Source organism: Misgurnus anguillicaudatus, chromosome 22, assembly GCF_027580225.2.
Source record: "Misgurnus anguillicaudatus chromosome 22, ASM2758022v2, whole genome shotgun sequence".
In the NCBI taxonomy this organism is placed as follows: Eukaryota; Metazoa; Chordata; class Actinopteri; order Cypriniformes; family Cobitidae; genus Misgurnus; species Misgurnus anguillicaudatus.
This window is the reverse complement of record NC_073358.2, coordinates 21971310-21991313: the sequence shown is the minus strand read 5'-3', so window position 1 is coordinate 21991313 and position 20004 is coordinate 21971310. Positions and strand designations below refer to the sequence as shown.

Sequence of the window (20004 nt, the reverse complement as noted above, 5' to 3'; positions counted from 1 at the left end):
TTCCTGCGTACCTGTAACCCAGTATTAGGCAATATTTCAGATACTTCCTGGCTCCTGCTTCACCCTGTCTTTGTCATTAAGCCTCACCATTGATTGAATATGATATACACATTTAGATGCACTAATCCCTGGAGGGGTCCCCAAAGTGTCACCGCAGTGACGCAGCGCAAATTCCCTCGAAAGGGAACTGTAACAATGTATCTTAAAAGGTAACTCAATGTAACCTTGCTCTCACTTGAAATATTTCCCCACATTTAGTCCTTGAATTTGAAGGTATTGGACCTGGAAAGTCCTTGAAAGGTCCTTGAATTTGAAGTTAACTAAGGTGTGGGAACCCTGTTAGAGCAAGTCAGCTAGTGACTTGATTGAACATATGAACAAATAAATAAATGAGTAAACCATTGCCCCCCCATCGATACTATCGTGTATCTTCAATCTCACAGTCTGACGATAGCATGATCATAAAAAAGGGGCATATCGCCCAACACTATTTGAGGTAGTGCTCGGCGGTTTGACCAAAAATCTGTAATCTTGTTTTAGGGATAGCTGTTTCACGGTTTATCACAGCTCCCCCTGAAAGGCCTTTGGATTTTACCTTTGTTTTAAAACTTTTATTTTTAATAAAAACACAACAACAGTAAAATAGTACAATAACAAACTTGCTTCTATTAAACAAATAATTAAAACTTGTTGTTATTACCAGACGTTCTCGCGCTTTTTGGTTGTTCTGTCAATCATTGCAGTATAGTTCACTATTGTCACATGACTCTCATTGCTCTGTGCTGCGACAAGGGCTGTAAACAAATATAAACAAGGCTTAAATTGGGTTGGCTTAATTAGGGGCTGTTCACAGAGAATGGGTTTATCTATTCCACTGTGCTATCTTTCTATTGTTTTTCTATGTTAGACGGACGCGTTTGACTGTTGCAGTTGTTTTCTTTTGTGGCGTCTCGCACAAAAGCACTGTAAAACACTGTACATCTTGCACTGTATAGAAGGTTTCAGCAGCAATAACATAAACCAACGGCTTTTGTGGCCCAATCTAACCCTAAATTCTGGTAGACTTCAGCAAAGAATCAATAACAAAAGAGTCCCTGTAGAGTAGATGATTTCTGATAACAAAATTCAAATCACAGCTAAAGCATATCAACTACTACTGAGCTAAAGTTACTTTGTGAAATGAATGTATACAATGTTAGCTACAGATCCTTTAATTCTTGCCTGGCTGTCAAACATCTCTTAAGACAGTGATCCATGCTCGCCATCTACCCCATCTTTTGGAAACCAATTTTTTTTTACCATCTATAGACGAGACGCGCTTGACTTTAACATTGCTTAGCCACTCCTACCGATATGGTGGTTTATTTTAAATTTGTACTGGTTGCGTAATTGAGACCAGTTTATTGTTTAAACTGGTACTCTTTAGGTGCAAAGAAAGAGTACAGTGCCATTGACAGCTAGGGGCCATTTTTCTGATATTTTATTCTGACAGTGTAATTATAAGAACCAGTTCACTTGAGTCACTTGTCCATAAAAAATACTACATTAGCCATGCTGTATGTTTATTTTTGTGTGTAACCAGTGGGGAGACTTTCACAATAGATAGATTATTTTGTAGTAAACAGTGCTTTCATGTCATCAAAAACAATTGACAAGCTTGCAAAATTGAATTTCATTATTATTCAAGTGGATCTCCTGCATTTACTCTATTTGTATGTGCATTGTAAGTAAGTCAGTGATGTTTTGGTAAGGCATATTTTACCTATGACAAAAGTATGCTTTATGGAAATATGATCATTTTAAAAGAACGACGTGAAGATGATTATTGTGTTAATTTTCCCTAGTACACGTGACATATTTTTGCTTCACTCAGTTTATTTTGATTTTCTTTCCTTGAAACACAGAGATTCCTCTTTCCCTCTCTGGGTTGGATGACTTTCACATTTTTCTCGTTTTTTATGCCAGCGAAAGAAATGAACTGCTGTAACGTTTTCTTAACGTTCCTTTTAAAGGGGGATGAAAATGGCAGGTAATGATGACGAAGGTTTACACACATTTCTAAACCAAACACACCTTTAAACAACATGGCGGGTGAAAGGTAGCAGTGTCTTGGCTGAATCCATGCTTTTTTGAAAGTGGCAGTACCTTTTTTTAAATAAAGCACGTTCATACCGGCTCCTTAAGAAGTTTAGACTGCAGTGCAGTCTTAGAAAACTGGACCCCTTCAGTTGAATCCCATATGTTTGTCTTGGCCCATAGCTGGTGTCTGCTTGGCGAGCGCTGATGGTGGAGTTATTAAACTGATGGAACACAGAACTCTTGATCCTTTTTCACGCACTGCTATTTAGGTATTGACATGGCAGAAGCTCTCTGCAATTGTTCACTCGACAATAGAAGCTGCTCATTGGTCAGTGTGGCTAAATGGGCAGTTACGGAGTAATATAGCCCTTTTCACACAGACAATCCGCAAAATACACAGAAATGCATCCTGGATTTTTCAGGGATCCTTTGATTTTTTTGTTCATTCACACTGCCAATGATTTGCCGGCATCTGCAAGGTCCCGGAAAGACACGTGACCTGTTGAAAGTCCTGCTACGCAGCGTCTAAAGTTTGCATATTATTTATTATTTCTCTCTTTAGAAATTTCTCTCTTGCGTGCATTTTTGTTTATGATAGGACTATAAAGGAGCGTGTGACGCGCCGTTCTATGCTGGTGAATGATCTCAGCTTCAGATTGGATATTTGACGAGCTTCCTGATCTGTGCTTTATTTCAGTTTTAGACATTTCATATCGTGATTTTTATATGCATTTAAAACCCCCATTTTGAGAAGCTGAACGATATATCTTGTTGGGATGACGCACGGCAATTTTTTTATTATAAGCTCAAATGAGCGCTTGACGCGATATTCTTTTATGCTGCTGAATGAACCCCGCTTTAGCGCAGTAAGTGACGAGCTAACATACCTTATATCTGCTTCAGTCCAGTTAGCTGAAATTTCTTGTCATGAATGTTGTAAATCCCTCATTTTAAAGAGTTGAACAATGTCATGTTGCCATGACATGCCCGTCCTCACTACGGGACGCCCGTCATTGTTTATGCGTCTCATTTATCATTTCCTGATAACTGCTTCAATCTAGTTTGCAACATTTCTCATTGTGAATGTTGACTGCATGTAAATCTCTCGTTTTAAAGAGCTGAACCATAACTTTTGTTGTGATGACGCGCGCGTCCTCACTACGATACGCCCATTACGGCATTGTTTCAGCTTCTTGTTCACACAGAGGGTTTTACTTTTACTAGGTCCTCTTTCCGGCAACGATCCCAGAAGATTTACGAGGACGTGTTTGTGTTCACACAGAAGCTTGTCTGGCAATTTTACGTGTATTTTCTGGGACTAAAGGTCTGTGTGAATGGGGTTTATGTGAACCTGGACCACATATAAGTCATAAGTAGCACGGGTATATTTGTAGAAATATAATACATTGTATGGGTCAAAATTATCAATTTTTAATGCCAAAAATCATTGGGATATTAATTGAAGATCATGTTTATGAAGATATTTTGTTAATTTCCTACAGTAAATATATCAAAAATGTATAATATTGTCCTATCCTAAAAAGCCATACAAAATTAAAAAGCTTATTTATTCAGCTTCATGTGTGATGATATCGAAATATTGACCTTTTTGACTGAGTTGGCCAGCGGCACATATGTCCTTCATGTGTTTCACTGCACTTTAAAGTGGGTTATTGTGAATGACATTTATCCATTTACGCTCTGTGATATCTGTGCCTTTGTGTCATTTTGCTTATCTCGCCATAGCCTTTAAAAGAGGGCTGTTAGGTTTCTTTACCTTCCTGTTTGGAAAAAAATTAAGGTACCATTTTCTGCCTTTTTAATATTCTCTGGTTTCCCTGGATACAAAGAGCTCAATTTCTTAAGGGCGGTTTCCCGGACAGGGTTTAGGCTAATTCAGGACTTATTTATATTCACACAGTAAGTCATTTAAGAATTGTTTTTACAAACATATCTTACAAAAACACTACAGGTGTGCATCTTGAGACAAAACACCCCTTAAAGTATAGAATGCATGTATAAGGTATAGAAAAAAGGAAATCACACATACACTCACCTAAAGGATTATTAGGAACACAACACTATACTAATACTGTGTTTGACCTCCTTTCGCCCTCACAACTGCCTTAATTCTACATGGCATTGATTCAACAAGGTGCTGAAAGCATTCTTTAAAAATGTTGGCCCATATTGATAGGTAGCATCTTGCAGTTGATGGAGATGGGATTCACATCCAGAGCACGAAGCTCCCGTTCCACCACATCCCAAAGATGCTCTATAGGGTTGAGATCTGGTGACTTTGGGGGCCATTTTAGTACAGTGAACTCATTGTCATGTTCAAGAAACCAATTTGAAATGATTCAAGCTTTGTGAGATGGTGCATTATCCTGCTGGAAGTAGCCATCAGAGGATGGGTACATGGTGGTCATAAAGGGATGGACATGGTCAGAAACAATGCTCAGGCAGGCCGTGGCATTTAAACAATGCCCAATTGGCACTAAGGGGCTTAAAGTGTGCCAAGAAAAATCCCCCACACCATTACACAACCACCCCCAGCCTGCACAGAGGTAACCAGGCATGATGGATCCATGTCCTCATTTTGTTAAACGGCAAATTCTGACTCTACCATCTGTATGTCAACAGAAATCAACTGTCCAATTTTGGTGAGCTCGTGCAAATTGTAGCCTCTTTTTCCTATTTGTAGTGGAGATGAATGGTACCCGGTGCTGTCTTCTGCTGTTGTAGCTCATCCGCCTCAAGGTTGTGCGTGTTGTGGCTTTACAAATGCTTTGCTGCATACCTCGGTTGTAACGAGTGGTTATTTCAGTCAAAGTTGCTCTTCTATCAGCTTGAATCAGTCGGCCCATTCTCTTCTGACCTCTAGCATCAACAAGGCATTTTCGCCTACAGGACTGCCGCATACTGGATGTTTTTCCATTTTCACACCATTCTTTGTAAACCTTAGAAATGGTTGTGCGTGAAAGTTTGGCACCAACAACCATGCCACGCTCAAAATTGCTTAAATAACATTTCTTTCCCGTTCTGACATTCAGTTTGGAGTTCAGGAGATTGTCTTGACCAGGACCACACCCCTAAATGCATTGAAGAAACTGCCATGTGATTGGTTGATTAGATAATTGCATTAATGAAAAATTGAAGAGGTGTTCTAATAATCCTTTAGGTGAGTGTATACCTTTTAAAAGTTTCATGGTTATGCATCATTAATGATGTAGTATGCTCGCTATTTTAGATTGTTTTGAAGTGTAATTCAGTTCAAACTATAAACTGTAATTTTCTTGCTCATTATCTACTTTCGAAAAATTTGTTTAAGCGAGAGTGAAATCAAACTGTATTATTATTTCAAAGATCCTGCTTTTTAGTGGTAGTAATCAGGGCAAAGGGACATAATGATAGCATCTGAAAATAATAGTTATCTTTCACAGTCTCACTTACAGCAGTATATACTGCTTTATTGGCTTTCCAGATAATTTCACAAATATCATGTAAAGGCAGCAACGTGTTACAAGGTTATATATCAGTTATCCTGCTCTCATTCATTAAGCAATCATTTCAAGCTTTGAAAGAACACTAATTTGCTTAAATAATTTCAAATTAGTACAATTAAAAAAGTTTGAATAGTTTCTCAGTGTCATACTGTGCCAAATTTTCTAATTTTCTCTTCAACAAAAGTTGAACAGTTCCTGATAGGCTCAAATAAAATGTACACTGACTCCTGTGTCTGTAGGGAAGAATGGGAGGGGGATGTGGACTGGAGAGAGGTTATGTGAAGCAGATCTGCAAATGCCTCGCACAGTACATTTGTGGTTCTATCCTTGAGCATTGTGCACAGTCCTTTACTTGCCTTAGGCAATTTGAAAGAGAAAATTAATGTCTGATTTATAAAAATGAACCTAACATAATTACCATCATCAGTACATCAGTACCTTCAGAGCATCAGGAAGTCAAGCTAAATATTATTTGAAATGAATTTTTTTATTCTTTGTTTAAAATGGCCACTTTATTGGGGTGTGGAACTATCTTTTGAGGATCTCCTTCTGAATTTGAATCTTCCATCATTCTTTATATGGAGAAGATTTAACTAAATGAAGTAACAACAGTCTCTGATAGTTTTTTATTATCTGTATTTGTAACAATTCTGTCTTTCTTGTAGACGTTTTTTTGTGTCAGGATTGTGACAGTTTGTTTTTATGTGCTTGCCTGTTTCGTTTCCAGACCCCGCCTCCCTTGTCTTCTGATTAATTATCTCATTGTTTCATGCCCATCACCTGTGGCACTCTTTATTTTTGGGTTTGTGCTGGTTGGTTTTGTAGTGTTCAGCTTTGTGATGCCTTCTGTGGTGCCTTGTTTTGCTTCTTGCCCTGTCTAGTTTTTGATTTATTAGAGTTTCTTGTTTTGCCCCCTCGTGGGTGTTTTGTGTTTGCAAAATATAGCTTTTGTTTGGTGAATGATGTCGGCACCTGGGTTTGTCTTCTCAAAACCCTGAAATTATTCCCTTTTTGTACTTTTGTTGGTTAACTTAAGTTTGCAGTTCTTTGCAATGCAATTTTGATAATGCCGTTATGAAAATTTGGGATGTGTGGGAATACAGTATATTATATTTATCAGAACTCAAAAAATATTATTGTACTGTACCTAGGGCTGTCACTAGGGCTGCACAAAAACATCCCCACCACGCCTGCGGTTGTGGATAGAAGGGATACAGCAAACGAAATCTCGCTGGATGTTTTATCCTAATCCTTCAACAAAACCCAACTCTAAACACGACATTTCACACGATTGTAGGATGTATTTGTATCTCATTTAGCCAGAGCCGCTGTTTTCATCCTAATAATCCTACCTCCAAATCTAATCCTAAACTTTTCGGCATTTGCTGTATCCCTTCTAGACAAAACCCATGGCGGCAGCTCGCAAAATAAAAGCTACCGAAATGTCCGCCTGCCAGACTCGCTGTATTAGAAATAAATTCCTTTCTGGATTCGCGTTGTTCATAAATTTCCTAAAATATCATAATTTCCTCCATGGGTTTAGTTTCATGCACAAATAGATTTAAATCAACAGATGATGATTAGGCTACGTCTCTGTTTTGAGACATAATAATAAAATAAATAAGCCTACACTAAATATGTTACACTTAAATAATTATTAAATTGACTATTGGATTAAATTGGATTATCAAACAGGGAACTGTAACGCTAAACACGAGCACGAACTTGCAATGCACATTCCATTAAAACTACAATGAAATATCCGTACTACGTACGTAGCTATGTAACATTTTTTTTAAAGAAAAATATAGTTTAGATCAAACATAGAAAAGCAATATGCCATATATATAAGAGAAAAGTAAATGACAGCATGGAAATTATAAAAAAATACATGCTAGTTTACTGTAGCCTATATTCTACATGTAAAAAATAATGTACATTTATAATCATCATGGGCGCCCCCTGCCGCCACAGCTGGAAAAATCCTAGAGGAAACACTGCGGCCATTCGGCCAATGTCTCAGAAGTTAACGGGAGTGAGAAAATGGCAGAAAATTTAAAAACACCTGCAGCTTTCAAAGAGCTGCAGGTGTTCAGCTCTATTTTTTTTACAATTTTGATTAAAAAAAGTATTGCAATGTATCGTAGCATGCAATGTATTGTATTTTATCATGCCACATGTACTGTGATACGTATCGTACCGCGAGGCCCTTGCCAATACCGAGCCCTAGCTGTCACGATTGTGAAATTTGGCTGACGGTTAATTTGTCTAATAATTGTGACGTATATCTTTCAAATCAGACAGCTAAATCCTGGCTAAAATCTCACAGTGTGCACCAGGCTTTAAGGGAATGGGAGATGAGACTCTGATGCATGTCATGCCCAAAATAGAGTTCTGGCAAAAAAATTCTGGCATCAGAATCGGCGAGTATTTAATGCCCGCGATTGGCAAGCACACATACACCACTCTTGAGCGTGTTTGTGACCAGTACCGTCATTGACAACAAGAACACATAAATAGCCTCGCGCGTTTGTCAGCGGCATTGAAAAGTACATAAACCCTGCGCGTGCTGTTTGCTGTGATTGTTTTTAATGATAAAGAACATGAACCGTTTGATATTTAAGATGAAATCAAACTTACCACAGTTAAGCAAATCTGTCTCTGTCATCTATGTGATTCAACAGTCAGCACATCATCATTTCAAATCCGTTTAGTAGACGAATGCTCTTGTTATGTTTAATATAAAGTTTACATTGCGTTGTAAAAATAATTAAATTATCTTCATTCATGGTTAATTCATAATGAGAACGTATTAAAGATGCAATTTGTATTATTTGCGCTGCTAGATGGCGCCAGATCAAATCAATAACAATGACGTTGTTTAATGACGCTCTGAAGCAGCGTGGAATTATGGGATTTGTAGTCTTTAACTCAACCACTGATGGCCATCAATCAGACGAGAACGAAAAAATCACGTTGACGGATAAGGTAATCAAGTCTTATAAATGTTGCATTTGATGACATTGTTTATTTCATTATGTAAGTTTATATGTGATGTTCAAAACGAAATTGTTAGTCATAGATGTTACAGTATTAGTCCGAATTCGATGGTTAACACAGCACAAAATTAAGTTTTCAACTTACAATCTACAATGAATTTTTACATAATGTATTGACAGTACAAATCTTATTGTGATGTGTCTTAAAATTAGAGGTCGACCGATATGCTTTTTCTCTGGCCGATGCCGATGCCGATTTTTTAGAAATCAGGGCAGCCGATGGCCGATATGTTTGGCCGATTTTCTATATGTACATAATAATCAAAATGTTCTCATCATTATTAGCAGATATTTTAAATGCAAAAATGTCACTATTTAAGTCAAAGTATTAAAAAATATATCTTTCTGAAGAGTTTTACAACCTCCTCTGCACCATGCATTTATCAGACACAGATATTACCTGACACTCTGCTGTCATCATCTTTGATCAGTTTTTTACCATGGCTTTTATTGCTTTGTAGGATAAAATCCTTATTTGGTAGACCTGATAAAATATTTATTCATCCTAAAGTTAACATAGTAATAAATGTCTATGTTTTTTAGTTGAGACTGTTATTTAGGGCAAATCTTTCTAAACACATTTACATTCTCATGTCTGAGGCGCTATAAGTGACTGATTGTGCTGACAGTGACGTCTTGTGAGTTTACTGTGTTGGGACAGATCTGTTGTTTCAACCGTTCATTCGAACGAATCCGTTCAAAGGAGTCAGTTCGCGAATCGGACGCGCTGTGTTGTAATCCATGCTGAGCAGCGCAAAACTGTAAACAAAGTCTTACTGTAACAACACGAAAAACATTTCATTTGTGGATATGATTTGGTCTTCCGACCTTTCGCCATCGGGTCAGTTTTGTTTTGAGTAATAAAAGCAGGGAGACAGAAAGCGTGCACGCGCGGCTCTTCTCTCTCTGTCACGCAAACAAAACTCATCATCACTCATTAATCACATGAAATGAGCCTAATCTTTGCACGGACAGTGCACCGCGAGACATAAGCCCGTCGCGCTGTTGTACTGGCTGCTTAATTCGCGCGATCCGCCATCGTTTAGTAAAGCTGTTTGTGAACAAGGCATGGCTGCACACACACGAGACGGGAGCGATCTGCTGTTGCAGCAAGAGGCAGCGTCACGAGTTCTACAACAGCGCTTAGGTGCCCGCAGATGCGCCTGCCTATTAATCGGCCTAATTTTGCAGCAAAATCGGCCAAAGCCGATTTTTTAAAATATGCCAAAAATCGGCCAATTAATCGGCCGGCCGATAAATCGGTCGACCTCTACTTAAAATGACCATTTATATTGCTGTACAATACCTCTTGATGTGCATATCGTCCGCAGGAAGACACGCCGATTACAATTTACACACTAATGTTGTGATCAATATAATAGCATACGTTTTCTGAAGGGTTACGAATCAAAACAACTCACCCATCACGTAAAACACAAGCAGGATCAGAATCTCTGTCTAGTTAAATGTTGTCGCAAAGCTCTCTCCATCCAGATAATGCAACACCAAATTGATCATCATTCTTTCTCTCGTTTTGTTCCAAACTCTTCTTGGGTCGTTTGGTTGGCCCGTACGCTTACGGGAGCTGTTTTTGCTGACACAACCAGCAGCAGACGGTAAAGAGTAATCCATAAGTCCATACGTAAGCGTAGAGCCCGACAGGCGCTAACACATAGTTCCGCATTTGTCCACGACACTGGCTGCGTCCGAAAACTCAAGGCAGTGACTTGTTGCCTCGCTGCCTCATGAGGCAATGACTTCAGAGGCATGAAGGCAGCTCAGAGAAAGGCTTTTGGACGCACTTCAAATGCAGCGTGTTTGAAATATAAACAGAAAGCGTCTTTGTGATAACTAATCACATATTTGAAACCTGCAATAGTCATTTCTTGCTAGAAATGCAATGAAAAGGTGTAAAAAGTTAAAATATATCTTTATTGACACTAAATTTGTGCTCCAGTTGCTGGCCGCCATTTTATTTTTTCAAACTCGACCACTGTTGTCATGTGGTTTTTACGCCAGTAAAGGCGGTGACAAAGGGTCACATGGATATTAACGTCATTGACAGGAGACTGCACTGCCCCGTGTCAATGTTTTGAATGGAAATTTTCTCACGATTTAAAAGTAGTTGAAAACATTACAGATATTGATAGTAATCAGCTGGACAAAATATATAACACTGGCCTAGTGGTTTTTGGACATTTTACTGCAAATATCTTTATCACCTTTAACACAAGCTTTTTTATTCTGCTGTAATATATATAAACAATAATATATGTCATTTTATATAGGCTTCAAATTCTATCTTGACCTGCACATTATCTGGTTCATGTTGGTCCAGTTTAATTCAGAGGACTCATTGGTTTGGTGTATTCATTTTAATTGTAAGCCTTTAAAAAGTAATTATTTTAGATGCAATTTTGTAATATTTAATAGCTTAAATTCTCCAATTTCTTCTAAAAACATTTAAAATCATCCCACAGAATTCTGCAGATTTTGCAATAATTCTATAACTAAAACACCCTTTCAGTTTACATTGTTAGATTTGTGGCTCGTTTTCTAGGAAAAATAAATATAACTGTCAAATGTCTTTCAGATAATAAAAATACTCTAGTTCACTGCATGTATTTGTTCATGTTTTATACAGGAATAAGTCTGAAGCACACCATAAAACAATTATATCCATTCATAAAGGTCTAGTAGTATGTACAGCATATTATACAGATGCACACCCAGGTATCGAATCGGTACTCTGTATCGGCCAATACCCTGAGCCCAGGTATCGGAAATGGTATAGGGAAGAGAAAAATGGTATTGGAACATCTCTAGCCCAAAACATACCCATAACTCATAACTCAAGAGAATAGGTACAACCTATTACTGCACCATGCGCTTTAGACCGTGCACTTAGATCTCTAAAATAGGGCCCGGAAAGTTGCAGATCACACGTGTTTTCTTTAGCACTGCTCTTTTACTGAGATGAATCTTGATTTTTGAGTATGAAATGTCTGTGATCGCACAGCATCAAAAGCAATCTGTCATTGTACACTCTTAGAACAAATATAAAAGCTATCACGGGGATGATATACTTTAAAAAGATCCTTTTTAGAGATTTGATATTAAATCTCTACCTAAATGATGTACTCATTTGGTATCAATATGTACTTTTGAGGTACTAATATGTACTTTTTAAATAGGGTGCCACCCATTGACAGCTTTTGTACCTTTTTCTGGTAGTGTCGACATGTTAGAAGTACAGAAATAGTACTGACTAAGATATAAATGTTGCAAAATCCCTCCTGTTACTGACATCTTACCTGCACAGTAGAAAAAGCCATATCGGCTTTAGTCTTCACTCCCTTAGGACCTCACCACCTCTAAAATGCCCTGTCGATATGAACTTTCATTTGAAGGTCATGAATTCGATCCCAGGGGTTTAACTGTTACAAAGAAGTGTATAGATTGAATGCAGTTTAAGACGCTTTTGAAGAAAGTGTCTGCCAAATGAGTAAATTTGAGGATTCTTAGTTTGGACAACAGGTCATTCCCCAGATGTACCTGTAGGGGCAGTTTTCCAGACAGGGTTTAGATTATTCCAGGATTAGGCTTTATTTATTTTAGGACATTTAACAAGCATACCTTACAAAAAACATAACTGATGTGCATTTTCAGACCAAACAATGGCATTGGGATATGTTAAGATATGTCAGTGCAAGATGTTTTTAAATTATGGCAGCTCAAACATGCATTTTAGTCTGGGACTAGGATAAGCCTTGTCCATGAAACTGCCCCATAATCAGAGTAAAGACTGAATAAATTGAGATTCCACTGATGACTGCCATTTAAAACTTTTCAGAATAAAAGTAGATGAATAGTTAAAAAAAAAGAAAAAACATCCGGCTACACTTTACATAAGGGGTGTTTATAAGACTGACATAACACCTTCATAATCATGACATGTGCCATGAACATGAAGGAGATTTTATGGGCGTTTATGGCAACTGTCATTAAGTGTCATTCATTCATTATGTCATTTTTAATGTAAATATGACATTGTTTGAGATGTCTTTGCTATGACAACTTGACTTTAACCAATACATTATTACTTGTCATGACAACTTGACATTACCAAGACAACATAACTGACCACTTTTTACCAGTGATACAAATTGAATGTGCAATTAAGTGTTAATTGTCTGTCATATAGTTTTATAACAGTTAATTATAAATGAATTATAAATATTTTTCTTGATCTCAACTACAGTGGTACAAATTTTCGCCTGAAAAGTCCACTCCCCTTCTCCTCTCATAATGGGAGAGGGAGGGTGTTACTGCGCCGAGTCGAAGTACTCCCAAAAGTGCTATTACGCCATAAAATGTAGCTTCTCTTTTAAATCCGCTTAGAAAAGCGCTATGTTTTATTTTGTACCTCCAAACTTGCTCGTATAACTACTCGTCTTAAATAGAATATGTGTTTGGTCACTTCTAACTTTATCTCTAAATGGTACCATTGAATGAATGGGGCTAAGCTAAATGCTATCGAAGCGTCGCAGCGCGCTCCAGCGCTTACGTGCACGCACACAGATGATAGAGGGATGTATCAACAATTCTTAGTTCAGGTAATAACATATTTTAATATTGAAAATGAGTAGACTATTCCTTTAAGTCCATGTGCGTGCAAGAAGGAGTCCTCTCTCTACAAGCTCTCGTGTTAAGTGACGCCCACAAACCCCCATGCGAGTTGTGCAATGTGCATGTTAATGTTAAACTATAATAGTAATAATAATTAATGGCATATCATTTTTGTCTTTCAAAAAAAAGAAAGATTAGAATCGAATCGGGACCATAGAATCGAAAATGTAATCGAATCGAGGATTTGGAGAAACGTGACACCCCTAAAAGTGTACCATATTCACAGAATGTGTCATATTTACATTTGTGTTTGTTGCATTTCACAGATGGTTTTTATTCTAAGCAGTTTAGCCATTTATGAGGAACATGACAAGCCATTTGTCAAAAGAGCCAACAAAATACATACATAAGTATACATTGCAATATAGGTCACATTATTAAACATTCAATAAGCAAAACACTGATCATTGAGGGCAGAGGTGTGAGACAGAGGTCATTGGAAGTGGATGGAGGCCGCAGGTGTGGGGTAAGGCGAGCTGACCATTATTGGTTTTAATGTAAGGGATGGCGCTGGAAAGGTGTGGCTGAAAATGACATGGTCAGAGTGGGCAGAGAGAGAGAGAGAGAGAGAGAGAGAGAGAGAGTTTACCAGCACATTCCAAAGCAAGGGCTCTGAGAGGCTTTTCTGTGTACATGAGGCCGGTTTTGGGGCGGGTGGTACTGCATAAAACATTAGATGTGTTGTCCTTAACTAGACACAGGATGTGTTATTTTAACACATTCATTTTAAGAGTGAGGGATGCACCAAATGTTTGGCAACCGAAACTATTTGACAGAAAATAGCAGAAAACTAATCTTTGGTGTTCGGCCAAACAAGTGAAAAGGCAGAATTAATTTTACCAAACAATAAGATCTTTGATGACGCAATCGATTGTAACCAGCGCACAATGAGAGACACGCAAATGCAGCAAACATGTTGGTAAAAGCATTTTAAAGTTTCATAGAAAGACGCGAAAACATACAGCACTAGAAGTTTCATTTATCATTTAAAATCAAGAAATCCTGAAAACCACATAACATATGAGAAAGACATGGCGACAGCGATAGGTATTTGTCCTTACCAAAGCAAAACACAAAAACATGATTAGTAAACACACTATTTTATTTAGTTAAACAGCAATATAAAGAAATATAGCTGCAAGCAGCAATTACCCGGGTCAAGCCAAAAAGGGCACAGAAGAAAGTTAAGTTGAGTTCAGATGAGCAGTTTAAAGAACCTAGAAACATCTCTTGATTTCAGACAAAATAATATAACAGTTATCATCAAAAAGCTGTGTTCTCATTCAGTGAAATCACTCTCTCTCTTCTCGAATAGCATTGACAATGAAAACACTGAAGGAAATGTGAGTGGTGCTTGCCGTAGTAATACTGAGCTCACAAAATGTTACAGTGGTGTTAATGAGTCAAAAGAGCCCACCCCCATGTCTCTACAATGTTCTGATGCAGAAATATAGCTCTTGCAAAATGGTTGATAAGGTATTCTCATTGGTTGCTAGGGAGTGGATTTGACATCCACCAATGATTATACTCCAAGCCATTAAAGGCTTAATCCATAATGACTCAAGGTTTGAGTTGTACTGTAGCAGCAGTTTTAGGCAAAAATACCATATTTCTATATCAAAACCACTAGATGGCGCAATGACAAAATTGTGCATGCAACCTTAGGTCATAACTGTGTTACATCTAGCTAGTTTCATGACTATACATTATACACTGTGGTCGTACATCAGCGTATCAAATCTGGTGAAAAAATCTCTTTTCGTTGTGAATTATAACCATTTTTGTGTAAAAAATACAAAATTTAAAGGTAGTTTTTCGTTTTTTTTGCAATTTTCGGCCATTTCTGATGAAAATATAAATATAACGGCAATAGAGTTTTTTGTTCAGAAGGTGTTTTCGAGTCGATCGGAATAACGCTCGCGGAGATATTCGCGTGTGTTTTTTAAGTGCTATTTTGCTGCGCATGGCTAACCGTAAGGCGAATTCTGGCGTGTTTGGTATCGTTGGACTCTGCGACTACTCAGAATACCAAGGAAATAAGTCCCGTGAAATTTCATTGACCACAGCCAAAGTTATCTGTGTTTAAACATTGGTCTAGCCACTAGGTGGCGCTGCAACAAAACTGTGCATGCACCTTCAGTTCCTGACTGGCATCACAAGTACCAAGTGCCATGTCAATAGGCCTAAGTTTGACGAAGATACAGCCTAAAATCTGTTTTTTTGCGTTCTACGTAAAATTCGTTAAGGCGGTATACGACAACAGATTGCTGTATCGAAATTCTTTTGATAACTTTTTGCCATGAGTGTCTCTAGATGATACATACCAATTATCCCGGCAATCGGACAAAAACTCTAGGACGAGTTCGAAAAAGTAGGTTTTACAAATAATTAAAAATGGCGGAAAAATTTTCATGACGGAAAATGACGTCATAGGGTTATAAGTTATAAGCAAAAACGTAAGTGCAACTTTGAACTGTTGGTGGCGCTAGAATGAATGAAGCGGAAGAATAATAAGAAAACAAACAAATACAATAGGGGGCTTGTCTGTTGTTCATTCAATTCAATAAAAAATAATAAACCCCTAATAATAAAACCATTGCCATTCTGTATTTACTTTACAATTATACATTAAGTATAAAATGTATGTTGCTAAAAGGTTTCAGCAGCTGTTATCTGTGTGTGTTTGCTGGGGTTCTTCATGCTGATGAACAATATACTCTAATGGTTTAAAAGACAAATACAAAAAACTTCAGTAAGACAACTGGTTCAACATACAGTAGATATTCAACATTAGCATGCATTACCTGCATGCATATTAAGAATATAACAACAAACATTTCTAGCCAAACATTCATTATTTTTCATATCATAATTTTTAAACCCATGTAAAAGTTTTTAAAGCATTAAATGGGTTAAAAGAACACCTGACAGAATGAGCATTAGCCCCGCTGTTACTGTACTAACCATTAAGTTTACATACAAGGGTTTATTTCAGTCCAATATTAAAATTAAAATATGCTATCACACTCATAATGCAAATGCAACTAACTGAAGCTCATCAGCTTGAACTGTAATGAATCCAGCTGACGCCTTTAATGTGTTTTCCCTTTCATCACGACACTTCGCTCGTTCTCTCTGTGATTTGCTTTAAATCTGAAGTATTTCTGTAGGTGAGTAATGCGACTCTGCACATCTTTAAATGATTTTGTGGAGTTCAGTGACCCTGCATTAGTGCTCGTCACGACTTGCGTCATCTTGTTAAGTCTATAAAGGTTTCCGAATGACAACCTGTCAAACTGCGCGTCAGTTCCGGGTGGACCCGGTTCTGTGGGGGTTCTGGTAATTAAAAAAACAAGTACAGATGACTTTTTGATTTTTTTTTGTACCGACTTGGTATTGACGACCCAGTACTTTTGAAAACCCTACAATGCTGTACCTACATTATGGTACCTGAAGCTAGGTTCCTCGACCATCACGCCTTCCAGGACAGCCAGAAACGTGGGAGTGGTCATTGATGATCAGCTTAGCGCCACAGAGCATGTTCCCAGCACCGCCCGCTCTTGTAGATTCATCCTCTACAATATTAGAAATATTACCTTTCCTAAATGAGGTCATAGTCCAAGCTCTTGACCTGTCCAGGCTGGACTATCGCAATGCGCTACTGGCTGGACTTCCAGCCTGCACAACCAAACCCTTACAGATGATTCAGAATGCAGCGGCAAGAGTAGTCTTCAATGAGCCAAAGACGGCGCACGTCACTCCTCTCTTCCTATAGCAGCTCGCATCATATTTAAAGCTCTGCTCCTGGCCTTTAAAACCCCCACTGGGTCAGCACCCCTTTACTTGCTTATACAGCCTTACGTACCCTCTCGATCCTCCCGTTCTATCACTGAGCGATGGCTTGTGGTGCCATCTCAAAAAGGGAAAAAAAAACATTATTGCGTACCTTCTCTGTAGCTGTTCTACAACTGTGGAATGATCTGCCGGTCGCGACACAATCTGCTAATTCTGTAGCTGTCTTTAAGAATCGGCTAAAAAGCCATCTCTTCTCCTTTTTTTTTATCTATATCTGTACATTCTTACAAAAAAAATGTATGTAATGTAAATGAAGGACCTTTTGCATATCTTTTTTATTTATTGTTTCTTTGGCTGAATAAAGGAAATCTAAATATTTTATTAGTTTCTGAGGGAATATTTTGTTTATATCAGAATTTGGCATTAATTTAGTATCTTTGTGATTTAAAGTATGTTTAATAATACAGTAAATGAAAATGTATTTTGGTTTTTCAGACACCAAAGTGTGGAGGAAAACATCAAACATTTCACCATCTTTCGTGTATTTCTTCATTATGAGTGCTACAGAAAATATTTCATGTAGACACACATTGCATAATTTATTATATTTTTGTAAGGCTGTAAAATGTAAATTTAATTAAACCTGGCCTAAAAGAATGTTTAGATTTAATGCATTTACGTTGTACATATGCTGTAACTTGGATGAAAAACAGAATATCTGCCTTACCAACAAGACCATATGACGTGTTTTTGCAGGGACCTTGGTTTAATTAATAGTTTTATAGACGTTTCAGCAGTATCAACAAAAACAAATGGCTTACGTGAAGCAAACAAAACTCTGGTAAACCCCCACAAATCAGTAAGAATCAGTAAGTGAGTCCTTTGAAGTAGTTTATTTCTAATAACAAGCAAAATAAACAACAAGTAGATTCCCTTAAACAACAAGTAGATTACCTTTTACTGTGTAAAATTTATTTATACAATGTTAACTACAGATCGGCTTTCAAACCTCCCTTCACATAGTGGTGATCCATGATTGATGTCTTCCCTTGTCTTTAGGAAACCAAAACATTTGTTATTTTCGGCTATTGTCTGATTCACGTTTTGAAATTTCCTTTGGTGTGTAAGTGTTTATTAGTACATGTTTATGCAAGGTACATACCCCAAAGTAAACTATGACGCAAGATATCGTCTCCAACGTAAATCTCTTTTCTTGGACTACAACAAAAACACGGATTGTATGCAACAGTTTACTTCCTGGGATTGGTGATGTGGACAATAACAACATTATCATAATTCCTCCCGCTTCGGACCTACAGCCTGTAAGTTAACTCCTGTTAGCAACCGAATCTTTCAAACATGGTAAGGAGCGTCACGTTTCCGGCTGACGTCAGAGGTATTCAGGTCAATCACAACGCGTACATATTAGCTGGCCAATCAGGGACACAGAGCTTTTCAAATCCATGCGTTTCAGGAAGACAGCAATACATGAAAATAATATGAAATACATTGCTGCAAAGTTTCTACACATGAAGTGTTCTGGTGATAGTGTAATAGGGCGTAAATCTTGCACTGTGTTTTTCATGGTCTAAAATAATTTTTTTAAGAAACTTTTATGAAATTTTAGGCAACACAGTCTGCTTTGCAGTCCAGTTTGTTATAAACAAGTGGGTTATTACATTCTGCCATCTGCATGCATTGTTAGGGAGTGTTCTCAAACTCTTACATTTATTTCTCAATAATAAACTTCTCCTTTAATGATAATGAATTGTTTGATGTTTTTCAAAGTGAAAAGTTCAGATGATTGGTTTACCTAACCTCATTTTCCATCTCATTGTTGACAACAACCTATGTGTTTTTTTCTCTGAAGGCCGGTATGATTCGCACAGATTCTGATGAGTACTTCATTGAGCCTCTGGAGAGAGGAACAGAAGAACATGAGGATAGTGGAAGAGTACATGTGGTGTACCGAAGATCTGCAGTATTGCAAGCTGATTCAGACATCTCTTCGGACTACCAGCCGATTGGTAAGTACCACTGAATTATAAAGGCCTAAGCTGCATCCCAATTCACCTTCTTACACTACGCCCTAATACTGTAGTATGTACTGTTTTTGTGTTGGAAAAGTATCTACTTTTAAGTGCAGAATAACACAATATGCACACACTGTGACATACAGTACTAATGCAAAACGAAAGTGACAACTGTTGCCTGGACGATCTTTAAGAAATTCAGAATACAACTCATCTTTAAGCATTTCATCATTAATTATATGTCATGTATTTACTCTGTAGTTTCATTTATTGATTCAGTGACGCATCATTTAATTAATTTGTTTAATTCTGTGTAGCACAACTACACAACTCTGTGAGTTGTGGGTAATATCTGGGAAGTTTATGAATACTCATTTTAAAATACTATGAATTCTAATTTTAAATACTACTTAGGATGGATAGTATGCTGATTGGGACGCAGGGCTTGTGTATGTCTCAAATGAAAGAGTGGATACTAGTCTTGTGCTTCCTGTGTATGGATCTGTTGTGGTCTTGTTGGAGCCACGTTTCATCACGTTGTAAATCATTCAGTATTTCTTCACTCCTTGTTTGAAATTCACATCTGTTTTAATTTAGTAAAGAAACCATTGGAGCTGTTGATTAATCAGTTTCATTAATGATTAATCAGAGTGTCATTAGGCAGTCCACATGCTTAATGCAATCTTTATTATTTTTCCATATTTTGTTTTGATATTATCAGAAGTTCATTGAATTAGTAGTTCAAAAACTATCCAATATTTAGTAAGATTTCATCAGAGAAACACTGTTGTTTCTGGAGTTAAATGCTAGAAATGTGGCCAACTGTGGTAAATGTTTTAAATG

The 20004-nt window shown here is 37.5% G+C and overlaps 1 protein-coding gene across 3 annotated transcripts in view; it reads left to right on the top strand.

The window, feature by feature from the left end:
* adamts3 (ADAM metallopeptidase with thrombospondin type 1 motif, 3) overlaps nt 1-20004 on the top strand; it is a 183446-nt gene that overhangs the window by 11129 nt on the left and 152313 nt on the right. For all 3 annotated transcript variants that reach the window (XM_055200115.2, XM_055200113.2, XM_055200114.2), the window contains exon 4: nt 18999-19155. In XM_055200115.2, the coding sequence (XP_055056090.2) occupies nt 18999-19155 (157 nt within the window). The remainder of the gene's footprint in view (nt 1-18998; nt 19156-20004) is intronic.